The 16,377-nt window shown below is 43.1% G+C and overlaps 1 protein-coding gene across 1 annotated transcript; it reads right to left on the bottom strand.

Annotated features, from left to right (window-relative positions):
• Positions 1–365: 365 nt before the first annotated feature.
• Positions 366–1,286, bottom strand: LOC148507618 (odorant receptor 131-2-like). Its single transcript, XM_088445797.1, has one exon. The coding sequence runs from the start codon at positions 1,284–1,286 to the stop codon at positions 366–368; it is 921 nt and encodes a 306-aa protein (XP_088301923.1).
• Positions 1,287–16,377: the final 15,091 nt, after the last annotated feature.

Below are 16,377 nucleotides of genomic sequence, written 5' to 3'. Positions count from 1 at the left end.
TTCTCACTTTCAGTCCTCAAGTACCCCAACAGGTCATGTTTTGTGGATGTCTTTAATCATGTACAGGTGACTTCATCTATTTTGCTGGGTCAGTAATAATCCCACCTGTTTCCACGGACACAATTCCTCAAAACATGACCTGTTTTGGGTACTTGAGGGTTGGAATAATACTACTACGATAATAGATTTGTAATACAACCATTGCAAATATATCACATACATAATTATTGATTACATGCAATTTTTGCTCTTCATCAGATGCCATAACAGTTGACGCTCGATTGTCCACCTGTTCATTCCTTTTTCCCCTATTCACTCACTGTTGGGTCTAAACTAAACTATTATTTTACATTTAATTTAGATTTTTATTTCAGTTTACAAGAACAAATTCTTACATATTTCTGAAATACTTTGTCCCTTATTCCATAAATCAGAGGACTGATAAACCTTGGAATGAACATGTATAAGCAGAAGTTAATTATCGGGAAGATCTGGAAGTCATCTCTTCCATAAGTTTCTGTAAACAGTGAAGTGAAAGACGTCATACACAACAAAAGCTGAAACGCGTGGAGCATGACTGTTTTGCCAGCCTTAAGAGCAGAAGATTTGCTTGACCCAATCTGCCAGGCCGCCATCATCACATTGATATAGGTAAACAAAATTATCCCCCCCACAACAGTGAAACTGATTAAGGTGGTGAAGGATCTTATGGTTTTCTGAACTGGGTTCACCGTAATGGATGCCCGAGTGCAGACCACATGCAGAAAGAAAAAGTCCCTGTCTGCCTTCAGGTTCAAGACAATCAGTTCCACAAGTTCAGGAATAATTCCTACCACCCATATAACAGCGATGGCGGCATTAGACCGCTGAAGAGTGCACAGCTCCACATGGTGGAGTGGGAAACAAACTGCTACATATCTTTCGAGGCACATTAACCCCAAGTTGTAGGGGGTGATCCTGAAGCAGACAACAGCCATGAAATGTAGGCTGTAGCAGAGGGGTACAGGAAGGGTTTTAGAGTACATCCGGAAAAGTAGCAGGAGGAACGAGACCACCAGATAGATGATATCATTAATAAGCATGTGAGCAAAGAGGACATAGCGGGTGCTCTCTCTTACATGAGGGGTGATGCAGAAGATGTTCATTATGATGATGATGAAGTAGAAGAAGAGGATGAAGCAGAAAAGCATGAAGACCGTTAGAGTATAAGACAGTATCTCTTGAATCTTTGTGGTGAAGAGAGATGATTGGGTAGAACTCGTGTTTTCATTTGTTGCATTGGCCATGGAGTAACAAATTTCAGGCTCCCATTTATGATACTTCGTAATTGTTAATAGGATTTTAATGATACCATCATAGACCAAGTCCAAATACCTTCTAGAAGACTAAGGTTTCTAAAGAGGAAGGAGTTCATGGAATCCAAAGTAATTGCCTTCTATATATTTATCAGACAGAAGGGTCTTCTAAAGTGCCAGCTAGACCTTCTTATTTCGAGTATTCTTGTGGCACTGCTTAGAAAGCTGCAGAATAAACACATTTTATGAGTTTATTTGGTGGTTTGCTATTCGCTGCTGTTGTTATTTTTTTAACTTACAAAATTGTAATAATGTTACCACCCCTAGGGGTAAATTTACTAAAGTGAGAGTTTTTAAAAGTGAGTTTTAGGAGAGATGTTGCCCATAGCAACCAATCAGATTCTAGCTATTATCTTCTAGACGGTGCTAGTTAAATGTTAAGTAGAATCTGATTGGTTGCTATGGGCATCATCTCTTCTAAAACTCACTTCTAAAAACTCTCACTTTATTAAATGTACCCCCTAGTGTCTTAAACAGGAACAGAAGATGGTTCTAAAAAAAAAATAAAAAATAAAAAATTTCAAAATTAACATGTGGATGAAAACTATCCCTTCCCACAGGTTTATAATTTATAGAATTATCAACAACCTAATTTGCTTCATAAAAGAGAAAGATAAAAACAAAAGATGAAATATACGTATAATTAAAGAGTATGTTCTACAATAGGGCCAAAACTGCAATATCCCAGAAAAGAAGACTTGAAACATGAATACCTCAACCACCCCTATTGGAAGTCTCTATGAACTGCCAAACTAAAAGTCCTCCAATCTATCATCTCCACTCAGGTGTTTAACCCCAAGCACCTTAATATATAAGAATCTCTTTATCAACTGTTCTGATCTGAAATCACAGATGAAGATCTTGCTTCCTAATACAAGGACTAGATCGACAACATTCAACATCAATTAAGTTTCCCATTCAACAAACTGCTGAATTCCTTTCCGGCAGCCCCGGGACCTTCCCTTCATTTTACCCAAGGATGAAGATGAAATGTCTAGTCTCTTCTTCTCCCCACACTCAGCTGCTCATCCCAACCCCGACTAACATCTGTGCTATTTATCCACACATCATTATTCCAGTTTGTGCTAATTTGTTACTATTTAGAAAAATAATTCTGAACAAACATCTCAGGACCTGATACAGCGAGGAAAGCAAGTGAGAGAACGCACGCCCTCGGACGATGTTTATACTTGGCATGCATCGCACTGTGCGTGCGTGAACTAGCTAGTGCGATCGGCCAAGGGTACACAGACTATACGCAGTGTGTACGCAGACCCTTCTGATATTGATTGACAGGAAGTGCCGTTTGTAGGTGGTGCCAGGGGGTGGTCGTGCGAAAAGCAGGCGTACCACTAATTGGATGCCAGGAATCTGAGTCTTTAAAGACTCAGGACCCGAAGGATTGCGCTACATCCTCTGAAGGAACGCGATGGCAACCACCGCAAAGCCATGCCCCCTTGGAGTGATGAGGCTAGTCCTCGTTACTGCCTCTGATCCTATACAGCACTCTCCCTGCAATCCCAGAGACTGACAATCGGGAGGCGGGGCTTATGTCAGGCAGCAACGAGAGGTGGGGCTTAAGTCTGGGGGCTGAGCTTAAGCCCAGAGCCGCCGGGTACTGCACATGCAGAGAGAGGAGCTGCAGATGTACCCACAATAAAAAAAGAAAGAGGTGTGTGCTGGCTGTTACTGCTGTGTATAATTGTGTATCTATATTATATATCTATCTATCTACATATATACAGTATGTATGTATATTGTAAAACAGGTACTTGAAATAAGTACTTGGTAGGCAGATTTCCGGTGAATAAACAGTGTATTTTTACTGGCAGCAGACACTGAAGAACAGCATACTCAGGCTTAGGCCTGGAAACACATGTAATGTACATACAGAAAATAAGTAAATGAACATAAAAGGTCCCAGCACTCCTCGTGCTTAGCAGTCAGTCTGCTGCAGTGGCCTGCAGCTACAATTGGCCATACTCTCCCAGCATAGCAATTGGTCCTACAGTCACTTTCCCTACTAACTGGCCTCTAACAGGCATCAGTGCATGGAAGACTAGGTGAAGGAGAATTTTAGACTCTTCCTCTGCTGCTGATTTCCTGCTGGCTCTGGGCGTCCTGGAAAACCCAAAATTCCATATTTCCACTTTGAGCTGAGCAGCCCAGAAAACCTGGGGTTCCAAACTTCTACTGCAGCTGCAGAGTGTCTATGTCTTTTTTTCCTCTCCCTTGGAGGGAGCTCATCCCACCAGAATGTGGGTCACTCGCCACCCCTCTCACCACAAAATATATATACACATATGTCACAAGGGCTGGCACTCCACATTCAAGCAAAAAGTGAACTGGCCCAGGTGCCATCCACCATGTTCCAAAGGAGCAGTGTATATAAAGTCAAATATAAATGGCGGCACTCACGGGTCTTGTAGAAAAAGAATCACACTGACAACTGTGTCAAATCTTGTCCGACGTTTCAGTCCATACAGACTTTTATCAAGAACACAAACTGGATGATAAACCAACATACCTATATAACAGAGTGTCACAAGTGATTGGTGCTGCTTCCGTGTGCTGACCGCCGGGTGCATGAGGTATGACATCATCAGCACGCGTCCATGGTACAGCGCGACTGCAGCGCGATGACGTCACCAACGTTGTGCCCCAGACAACATGCCGGACTGCCAGATCTAGCGCCACTATGGTCAGGAGACCAAATTACACATATAAACAAAGCAACAATGTTTAGACAACTAAGTGCTGAGCAGAGTATAAAAAGAGGAGTATTGGGAAATACCTGTGGAATGTAGTGACAGGGGGTCAGTGAGAAATGTATACAAAGAATATATATATATAAATGAGTGAATGAGAACGGATCCCTCTCCCATTAAATTCACAGGGGGAGAACGTATAAACCCTACACCAAATAAAAGGTGAGGTATATGTGAAAACAAACCAAGAATGAATGTAAGAAATAATGAAAAGTGAAAGTGTACAAGGTGTGGGAGTATAAAAAACATGAATAAAGAAAAGGATTATGTAAGATGAGAAGGAAACGTGAATATGTATACTTTATAAAACCAACATAAATAATGAGATATCGAAATGATGATAAAAAATTGTGTCAGAATGTAGAAACCAGCTACAAAAATGCATCATTCTACATCCGCACTTATAGAACAAGAATGTAGTACATCTAATTGTACAAAAAACAGTGATTGGACAAATATGGTCAAATTGTCAACCTAAAACATCAAAAAAGAGAAAAATTAGGAAAAATTGAAGAAAACAACTTATATGAACGACTGTATATTCAAAAATAATAGAACTAATATTGAGCTCAACAAACATCAAAAGCAGCACAGCGAAAAAAAGGGGAAGAACAATACGTGGAACATGGATGGTGTGAAAAAATAGACCATAAACCACTAATACAAAATGCACTAAGCAACTTGTGTATGGCATCACATAAAGCCAACCAACCAGTCTTTCCAAAGTAGATGGTCAGGTTCACAGGAACAATTTGTACATCACATGACACTGGTTAATCAAATGCATGAGTTCATAAAATTTACTTATGAATGTAATCATCAAACAGTACATTATTTAGACGTGTCCATAGAATGGAAAGGCACAGAGTTTGAAACCAGGATCTATCATAAACCCACTGATTGCAACACCCTGTTACATGCCAGCAGCCACCACCCCATTGCCTTGAAGAAGGGACTTCCATTCTCCCAGTTTCTATGTATCAGAAGAATCACTACTAATGATGAGGCAGCTGCATTGGAAATTGACGATATGACCAAGAAGTTTATCAACAGAGGCTATTCTCCTAAAGAATTGGTTAACATCAAGAGTAAAGTCATGGCAATGACCCAACAGGAGCTATTTATCCCTAGAGTCAAAAGTCAAAATACCAACAAAACCATATTTTTCACCAACAAGCATAACACAGCTAGTAAATTTATCAACCACACAACGAAGACTCATTGGCCGATCATTAACACTGCGCCCGGCGGTCAGCACGCGGAGGCAGCACCAATCACTTGTGACACTCTGTTATATAGGTATGTTGGTTTATCATCCAGTTTGTGTTCTTGATAAAAGTCTGTATGGACTGAAACGTCGGACAAGATTTGACACAGTTGTCAGTGTGATTCTTTTTCTACAAGACCCGTGAGTGCCGCCATTTATATTTGACTTTATATATATAAAATATCCCATATAATATACTGCAATTGAGGTGGCACTCACAGGTCTAAAAAAGAATACACCAGACTACTTAGTCGTCCTATTCAACATTTTGGTGTTTTCACCTTTATCAAGAACATGAAGTGTAACAACAATACATACCTTAAATACCCCTGTGGATCCTGAGACTCCCGCCCAGCAAGATGCGTGTGACGTCACTGACATGTGTCACGAATGGCTGGTGTCATGCTCACATACCCCCCACATATTGGCCATGCCCCCAATTCAGTACAGGTGAGGGGGCGCCACAATAAACCCTTGCTCCAGGCACCATGGCTCCTAGCTACACCTCTGCCCATACCCAGTTTTTGACATGAAGGGGACCACAGATGTTTCAAAATTAAAATATCAGCATCTAAATACATTTACTTTATTTGCATTCACATTACAGAAATAATTACCCTTTCCATTATATTAATACCCCCCCCCCACAAACACACACACACACACACACTACAAAAACAGTATTAAGCAATACAGCCATATTTCAGTGACCTCCATACAGTACACAGAGCATCTCAGCTACCACCATACAGTACACATAACATCTCAGTGACCGCCATACAGTACACATAACATCACAGTGACCACCATACAGTACACATAAGATCTCAGTGACCGCCATACAGTACACACAGCATCTCAATGACTGCCATATAGTACACACAGCATCGCAGTGACTGCCATACAGTACACATAGCATCACAGTGACCGCCATACAGTACACTTAGCAATACTTATCTTCTGGGAGAATTCTTCCAGTAAGCTGTCCCGGCTGTATTAACCTATTCAGTGCCATCACAGAGTGTAGTGTGTGCATTTGTGAGCAGGTTCTCGCTGACCTCGGTAATAGATAGTGAGCTGTGGCAGTGATAGGTGTGTATGACTGTGAGAGAACTGCTTTCTGGGTGATTCAGGAAATCTGTAACCTGTTGGAAAGCTCAGTGCAAGAAAGCTAAATCCTGCATAGCCCCTAACATTAAACACCCACCCCCAGACGCAAAGAGGCCATCTGTTCATGATATCAATTGTTCAGACGCAGCAAATAGATAGAAACAAGGATTTATTGTTTTCATTTATATATAATTATATTTTCTGACAGCCGTCTAAAAACAAAAAATAAATCCCATTTTGTCACTGAATGCAAACAGCAAAATCATGCTTCGGCTGCTGTCACATGGGGTTGTGTCCACTTTTACAGTAGAGCAGTGGTTCCCCGACTTTTCTGAATCACGGCACATTTGAGTAGCAGCATATTTTTCACTGCACTCCTCGGCCAAAAGTTTCCTATTGAGAAATTTGGAAATCATTAAGTAAATTGTGCTTACCTGTCACCCTCAGTTATGTGGTGGTGGACAGAACTGCGCTTCTGTTTGACCACATATTTTATGATTGTAGCAACCGGTACTATTATTATTATTATTATCATTTATTTATATGGCGCCACAAGTGTTCCGCAGCGCCTTACAAAGTACAAAAACAAATTGTATACAAGTGACTTACAGAACAATACAATACAGGACATGGATAATATATATTGCTACATTAGCGACCATAACACCCAGATAAGCAACAGACCATAAGCAACCAAGTGTTAGGTGCCCTAGTGGTGAGTGAGAAGTAAATGACACTATAGTAAGGAGAAGCACAAGAGGGTAGATGGCCCTGCTCGTGAGAGCTTACATTCTAAAAAGGTGGGGGAACACAAACTGGGTTGACACAGATGGGGACGAAGGAGCATGTAGCAAGGAGTTAGAATGATAGCTGGAAGGCTTTGATGAAGTAGTGGGTCTTGAGAGCCCATTTGAAGGATTGCAAACAGGTGGAGAGTCTGATGCGGAGTGGGAGAGAGTTCTAGAGGTGGGGAGCAGTGCGGGCAAAATCTTGGAGTCGGGAGTGGGAGGAAGTAATCAGCTGGCATGAAAGGCGGCGTGCATTAGTTGAGCGAAGAGGGCAGAGAGGAGCGTGAAGGGAGATGAGATCAGAGATGTATATGGGAGGAGATTGGGTGAGGGCTTTGTGAGCGAGCGTGAGAACCTTAAATTGGGTTCTAAAAGGGAAGGAGAGCCAGTGGAGAGCTTGTAGGAGAGGGGAGGCAGATGTAGAGCGCTTGGAGAGGAAGATAAGCTGTGCAGCAGCATTAAGGATAGACTGGAGAGGAGAGAGATGGGATTTGGGGAGGCCAGATAGGAGGAGGTTACAATAGTCCAATCTGGAGATGACCAGTGAGTGTATGAGGGTTTTAGTAGCATCCTGGGTGAGATAGGGTCTGATCTTAGAAATATTTTTGAGATGGAAATGATAGGACTGTGAAATGTTCTGGATATGTGGTTTAAAGGAGAGAGATGAGTCCAGGATAACTCCAAGACAGCGAACCTTGGGACTAGATGAGATAGTTATTCCATCAATTGATAAAGATAAAGTGGGAAGTGAGGTGATGTGGGAGGGTGGGAAGATGATCAGCTCTGTCTTAGACATATTAAGTTTAAGAAATCGCTGGGACATCCAGGAAGAGACAGCAGAGAGACAGTTGGAGATACGAGTCAGAAGAGAGGGGGAGAGATCAGGGGAGGAAAGGTAGATTTGAGTATCATCAGCATAGAGATGATAATGGAGGTCAAAAGAGCTGATGAGTTCACCTAGAGAGGAAGTATAGAGGGAGAATAGGAGAGGACCAAGAACAGAACCTTGGGGAACACCTACTGTAAGAGGCTGTGGGGGGAAGAGGAGTCATGAGAGGAAACTGAGAAAGATCGGTCAGAGAGGTAGGATGACAGCCAGGAGAGGGCAGTTTCACGTAGACCAAGGGAGTGAAGGATATTCAGCAGGAGAGGGTGGTCCACAGTGTCAAAAGCAGCAGAGAGATCAAGGAGAATGAGAAGAGAGTAGTGGCCCTGGGATTTGGCAGCAAGGAGGTCATTGCTGACTTTTGTGAGGGCAGTTTCAGTGGAGTGGAGAGAACGGAAGCCAGACTGAAAAGGGTCAAGGAGGGAGTGGGAGGAAAGAAAAGTGGTAAGGCGGTTGTAGACAATCCGCTCAAGGAGTTTGGAGGCAAAGGGGAGGAGAGAGATGGGTCGGTAGTTAGAAAGAAGGTTAGGATCAAGGGTAGGTTTTTTAAGAATGGGGGAGACAAGGGCATGTTTGAATGCAGAAGGAACAGTGCCTGATGAGAGGGAGAGGTTAATGAGGTGGGCAAGATGGGAGCAGGCAGAGAGAGAGAGGAAGCGGAGGAGGCGGGAGGGGATGGGATCAAGGGGGGAGGTGGAAGGGGGGGAGGACCGGATGAGGGCCATGACTTCCTCTCCAGATACAGGGGAGAAGAATGTTAGAGTTGGTAAAGTTGATGGGGAGGGGTGATTTGGGAAAGGAGGAGGTGGAGAGCTGGGGGACTGGTTGGATATGATGTCCTGACGTAAGGAATCAATTTTAGATGTAAAGTAGGTAGCAAAGTCAAGGGCAGTGAGCAAGGAGGGGAGACGAGGAGGGGGTGGGCGAAGGAGGGAGTTGAAAGTAGTGAAGAGACGCTGGGGATTAGAGGACTGAGAGGAGATGAGGTTCTTAAAGTATGACTGTTTAGAGAGGGAGAGCGCAGCACTATAGGATGAGAGCATAAATTTGAAATGGAGAAAATCTGCCTTAGAGCATAATCTTCTCCACTGTTGCTCGGCAGTTTGAGAACACTTTTGCAGGTATCTGGTGCATTTGGAATGCCAGGGTTGAGGAGTAGATCTGCGAGTGTGAATAGTGATCGCTGGGGCAACAGAGTCCAGAGCAGAAGTAAGGGAGGCATTGTATAGGGAAGTGGCTTGTTCAGGGCAGGAGAGAGAGAGGATAGGGGAGAGAAGTGAGTCAAGCAGGGAAGAAAAGGAACCTGTGTCGATAGCATCAATGTTACGCTTAGTAATGGAGGCTTTTGGAGGTAGAGGAGGGGAAGGAGAGAGGGACAGGTTAAAAGAGAGAAGGTGATGGTCAGAAAGAGGGAATGGGGAATTGAGGTGGTCAGAAATATCACAACGGTGTGTGAAGACCAGATCAAGCACATGGCCACTCACATGGGAGGGTGAGGAGGTCCATTGGGAGAGACCAAGTGACGATGTGAGGGAGAGGAGTTTGGAGGCAGAGGATTCTGTGGGGATATCAATTGGAATATTGAAGTCACCTAGGATAATGGAGGGAAGGTCTGAGGAGAGAAAGTGAGGGAGCCAGGAAGCAAAGTTGTCAAGGAACTTGGAGGGAGGGCCAGGGGGATGGTAAATGACAGCTACTTGGAGGTGTACTGGGTGGAAGAGGCGTATAGCATGGACTTCAAATGAAGAGAATGTGAGGGATGGTTCAGAGGGAATGGGTTGGTATGAGTAACCAGGGGATAGAAGGACCCCAACACCACCACCATGGCGACCCCCAGGTCGTGGGGTGTGGGAAAAGGTGAGTCCCCCAGAGGAGAGAGCTGCAGGAGAAGCAGTGTCAGAGGGTGAATTCCAGGTTTCAGTAATAGCTAGGAGATTCAGGGAGTTGGAGATGAAAAGGTCATGGGTCGGGACCAGTTTATTACAGACTGACCTGGCATTCCAGAGGGCACAGGATAGAGGGACAGAGTTTGTTGGAGAGATTTGAATGAGATTATCAGGGTTGCTGTAGCGTGGGGGCGAGATTAATTTGGGGGACCGAGCTGAATAGAGTGGAGTGATGGTGCTGACTCCAGTGCTAGAAGGGGAGCCAGTAGAAGGTGGGCAGGAAGGGAAATTAATGATGTGTGGTGAAGTGACCTGGAGAGGGGAGTGGGAGGAGGGATTAGCAGTGAGGTGGTAGGACCCTGGTGGAGTATAAGAGAATGAAAGTGGAGTAATGGGAGAAGATAAGGAAGGTAAACAGAGGAGAGGAGATAAGGGGAAGAGGAAATGGAAGAGACAAGGGGGAAAGGATAAAGGTGGAAGCAAGGGGCAGAACAAAAGATTAGGTAGACACTGAGTGAAGGTGGGAGTTGAAGAAAACATGGTAATAGTAAGGATGATGTAAATAGGGGAAGAAAAGTTAAAAGTAGGAATGAAGACAGAATGTAGGAAAGTGCAGATCTCCAGAAACGCAAGTAATAGTACAGTGTGGGAAGAGAGGCCCTGATTCAGACCTGGACGCAAGTGGCCGTTCGTACGTTCGGCGTACATGCCGAAATATGTTAATTTAAGCGCTCGCTCGTAATTTTGAACGCAGCTAAACTTCCTCCCCAAAAGTCTCCAGACCCCTCCTCTAGCTAACGAGCGTGCCAAATAGCGAGCGTACATCCCCAATGTGGCTTGCAGGGAACGCACGCACAAGTACAAACCGGAAGTGGGCCTGTCAGATTCCGATTACCTGCTCGTTTATTCTGCCTACCTCCCTCAATCGTATCATGCCAATCAATATATCAATTAGCTTAATTGCTCTTCACATGTTTTTTTTTTTTTTTTTTTTTTTAGAATTGCAATAAACTTTACTCTTGTCCGTGTTTGTGTTTACCCGCAGAATACGTACGGCTAAAACATTCGCTTTTATTTGTCAAAATACATGTTTGAGGCAATTATCCATTTGTTTTCTGTGTTTTTACCCACGCATATTTTACTGGGTTCATTTCTTTATTTCTTTATTTAAATTTGCTTACGCATGTCACTGCATCAAGCCTATCATAACTCTCAATAGATTTGTGGCCCTGTCGAACACATGACTCATACACTAACCAATAGAAATGGTCCTGTTAATTACCCAAATACATTAGCCAATCAAAATTATTTTCTGGTCTTTATTAAAATTGTTTTATTAAAAATACACCATTGCCATCATGAGAGCCTCGGCATTCACCAAGCGCGAGCTCCTGGTATTAACCGAGGTGATGGACAGGCGGATCACCAGCCAGCCTCCCCCCATCACCAATCGAGAAAAGCGTTCCGCATATGCGGAGGTACATGGCCGCCTGCGTTCCTTCGGCTCACGCCGCCAGATCGGCCAGCTGGAGCGCAGGTGGTCCGACCTGCAACGGCAGACGCCCCGCTTGCTGGCATGCTTTCGCATGCAGATAGCGGAAAGTAAGTTTATTTGACTTTGTTTTTCATGTTTATCTTTGTGGCCCTAACTGCGTGTGCATGTTTTCTTGTATGGCCTGTTTATTCTTTGTACTCATATCTGCATGTGCATGTTTTCATGTATGGCCTGTTTATTCTTTGTACTCATATCTGCATGTGCATGTTTTCTTGTATGGCCTGTTTATTCTTTGTACTCATATCTGCATGTGCATGTTTTCATGTATGGCCTGTTTATTCTTTGTACTCATATCTGCATGTGCATGTTTTCATGTATGGCCTGTTTATTCTTTGTACTCATATCTGCATGTGCATGTTTTCTTGTATGGCCTGTTTATTCTTTGTACTCATATCTGCATGTGCATGTTTTCTTGTATGGCCTGTTTATTCTTTGTACTCATATCTGCATGTGCATGTTTTTATTTTGGGGTTCAACAATTAGCGTTTAACAAGGTGATGTTCTAAACTAACCTCAATTTGTTTTCCATCATTTAGGGGCAGAGCGAAGACTACGGCGTCATCGCCGTCAAAGACGGCGCTCTCGGCCCCTCTCCCCAACCCCCAGCCAAACATCCTCTCCCCAAAATACCCTAAATTCCCCCTCCTCCCCAGCCTGCCCAGACCCTGTCGCACATCCCTCTGTGCTACTTCCCCTCCATCCCAATTCCCCCTCCCCTCAAACCACCCCTCTCGTGACTACCCCATCGCCGGAATCGGTCATCACCCCTCCCACCTCGTTGGGAAATTTGGCCACCTCCGAGGAGGACGAGGGAGTTGGTTCTGGGCCAGCCGTCATTCTGAACGGTATGTTTCCCTTTTATCCTTTTTTGTTGTTTCAAATGTGTTGATCTAATCCTGTGTCTGTGCCTTTTCCTTTTTGTGGTTTGTCAAAAGTTTTGTTATATCTCTGTTTGTCTTTACCTTTTACTGATGAATTCCCCATACACATATCCCACATGGCAAAACAGTCAAACTTGTCTGTCTGTTTTTTGGGGGGTTTTTGTTTGGTTTTTTTTTGTGTCCATTTTTTGGGCCTTCTGTTTTTTTTGATAAATGTGCTTTTGGTCTCACTATTGACATTTTTTGGTAACTGTCTTTTGCTTGTTTTTTTGGGGTGAATCTTAAATTATGTAGTAAGCCCCACAATTTTCGAACCCACAGAGGACCAGAGGCGTTTGGCGGACCTAGCCGTGTGCGTTCAAGTGATGCGGGGCCACGTGATCGGCCTGCTGGTGGTCCTGGATCGTATGGCAGGGATCCTGCATCCATAATTTTGTTATTTTATAGGCAAATTATTTTTCAGAATTAAAAAGTTAAATTTTGAGTTCAGTCTCATTCCTTGTCTCCAAATCTTAGATTGTTTACACTTACATAAGTAGACTCTTGCAGCAAGTATTTGCAACTAATGTCACTAAGATTGTGTGTTGTTGATTTTTAGAAAACAGGCACATGAAAATGCTAACACTAACAATCGGCTTGGGGCATTTTTTTGTTTTACATTTTTTCACTTAGTACATTTTACATGTTCCAATTTTGGGGGCAACCTGCTTAGACTGAGATTCCAAAGCCTACTGATTCTACATAATACCTTTTGGTGTTGGTTTGGACCCAGAAAGCACAGTTAAATATTGTGCAATTTGCGACATTACAGGATTAACCCTTAAGCAAATTTAACGTGGGTGAACCTGGTTACACTTGCTTGTAATGTTCAAGAAAATTTAGGAAATTACAAACTAAAAAAATTTAATCACCACATAAATAAAAAACCAAAGTGTTGGCTCACAAACAATACACACAGTGATAACAAAATGTAAAAACCATCAAACACCATATGAAAACATTAAAGAAAAATCAAGAACTGGTTGACGAAGGACCATGCCAACATGATTCCACAAATGTGGCGTTGCAATATTGGGTCCAGAATATATATCCAATGTGTCCCCATGAAGGTTTGCTTTGGGTAGCAGGAAGTAGTCATCGTTTCAGTCCAAAAGATTATGAAATAAAACAGAAGATGGGAAATAATAAACAAATTAATTACATGGTCTCCAAAAATCCTTACCACACTGTGTCTAAAAACTTATTTTGTGCCAATAATTACCTAAAATATCTGGCCACCACATCATCGCGTATGGCCCCCCCACATACTGACCTCCGACCAACCTCGGGGGGGCCATCCTCAGGCAAGGCATCCTCTGGCTGCATTGGGACACCACTCCTTATGGCGATGTTGTGAAATATCCCACACAGGACCACAATTTTCAAAACCATATCCGGCAAATACATGAGTTCGCCACCAGAGCGGTGGAGGCATCTGAATCGGCCTTTTAAAAGGCCGATACAGCGTTCCACCACTTGCCTGGTGGCTGTAAGTGCGGAATTAAAATCACTTTGTGGCCCTGGTGTGGGAGCCAAATAAGGAGTGAGCAGCCAGGGCATGCAAGGGTAGCCACTGTCTCCTGTGAAAAAGAAGTGACAACATCAGGATCACTGTGTATCAAGCTTAACATTGTTATGTACTAAAGGTCTCCACTTACCCAGAAGCCACGCATCACCAGCTTGTAGGTTGTCTAATTTTTGCCATATCCCTGATTGCCGGATGACGAATGAGTCATGTGCACTCCCGGGTAATTTTGCATTCAGGGACAGGATCTGGAGGGAGGCATCACATACCACCATGACATTCAGGGAGTGATAGTGTTTGCGGTTCCTAAAAATGGCCTCCAGCCGTGCTGGAGGCTGAAGTGGTATGTGAGTACCATCCACAACCCCTATGATGTGTGGGAAGCCAGCTATTTGGTAAAAATTTGCCTTGGCCACACTAAGGGCACCCATATCCAAAGGCATTTTAATAAAATGATGGAGGTGCTTGAAAAGGGCCTCCATCACTGCCCTCAGGATCCTGGAAAAGGAGGATTGGGATATTCCCGCAACTATTCCCACCGTGGTTTGAAAGGATCCTGAGGCACAGAAATGTAACACCGCCATAAATTGCGTAAGTGGTGGTATTGCTGTAGGACTGTCAATTTGCCACTCAAGATCACTCTCTATTAATGAGAGAGTGTCTATGATGATTTGGGGCGGAAGACGGTAGCGTCTTAACACCTCATCATCGGGCATTCCAAAAAGGGTGACATGTGTTCGATATATCTGGGGCCTTGCACGCCTACGATGCCTACGCCTGGGACGAGATTGAGGTTGGTCGGCTTCCGGGAGCATTGCCACAACAATCCGACCAAGATCAACCTGAAATGGCAAGAATTGAATGTAAGGTTTGTTTGCCCCAAACAAAATTAAAAAATACTTATCTTTACGATAAAATCCAATGATGCTTACATGCCGGGTATTGTCATGATTTACCAAGCCTAAAAAAATTTAAAAGCGAACAATGGAAAAATTTGGCCTGGCCATTTAGGAATCAAAATGGGGTAAAATACATAACATAAAAGGGGATAAACACACATTTCTCCAAAGAGCAAAACGACAGTGCGCAGACTACCACAATTTTGGACCCAAAAAAAAAAAGAGATTGCTAACGGTAAATCTCAACCAATTTAGCTACAGAAAAGAAGCAGACAAAAATGCGCTAATTAGTTCGCAAATACAATACAGAAAAGAAGCAGACAAAAATGCGCTAATTAGTTTAGACATTTAGGAAACACAAAACCAAAGGTAAAAACTGTAAGGTGAACAAAAGTTGCGTAAAAAATGACATGAATATTTAATAAACAAGTGAAAAACCAAACTTACCAATACAGGATATATAAGTCATCGGAGAAAAAGGTTGTTGGGGCAGAGCCAAAAGAAACCTACCAAAGGATAATTGAAAAAAAATTAGAGAACAAAATTTAAAAAAAAGAAGGATAGCCAAATTGAACAAAAGGAAGACGGCCAAAAACTTACCAAAAAAAGACACAACAAATAAAAGAACCACACCAAAAAAAGCGAACGGAAAGATAAACTCCAAAAAAATGCACAGAAAAAAAAGCCAAACACCGCCAAATCCAATTCCCGCCAACAATCCACTCCGACCAACGTAACCTCCAACAACCAACACCCGCCACCTAGACTCGAGACGGCCAAAGCCATAAATAGTGTTTATTTTCCCGCTCAAATTAAGGAGGGATCATAGGAACACACAATCAATGATGCGGTCGAAAAATAATGACGCATGTATAAATACGTCACGACCCGAAAAAAACGATCTGGTGTATTTCTTGTTTTGCTCTAAGAAATGGCTACAGACCAGCCAAACAATGGCCAAGAGGCGGCCGGTAAGTTTTTCAGGCATTTCCAACCAAGGATTATTTTGAAACATAATATAGTGAAAGTTTGCACGCTACAATTTCACAATTTTTTTGAAAATAGGTGTGGAGGATGACATGGAAGAGGCTGCTGGGCCCAGTATTCCGGGCAAAGCAGGGAAAAAGAAAAGGCAGCCACAATTCACAAGAAAGGAGATGGAGGTTTTGGTTCAGAAGTGTGTGGACATCCTGCCACAGGCAGACAGGAATATGAGTGCAAGCCAGAAGTGGAGAATGTGGGAGGAGATAGCCAGTGCTGTCAATAGGGTGGGTGATTATGTCCGTCTAGCCCGGGATGTCAAACGGCGGTAAGTAAAAACTTGCCCACCCTAAAACCAAAAAATAAAAATAAGCAGGAATAATGGCTACTTTTTCACCCACAGATGGAAAGACTTCAAATATCGCCTGAAACAAAAA

This window comes from Taudactylus pleione, unplaced genomic scaffold, assembly GCF_031769625.1.
Source record: "Taudactylus pleione unplaced genomic scaffold, aTauple2 ptg000390l, whole genome shotgun sequence".
In the NCBI taxonomy this organism is placed as follows: Eukaryota; Metazoa; Chordata; class Amphibia; order Anura; family Myobatrachidae; genus Taudactylus; species Taudactylus pleione.
Note: the sequence above shows the minus strand (reverse complement) of the source record. Positions and strands in the feature narration are given on the sequence as shown.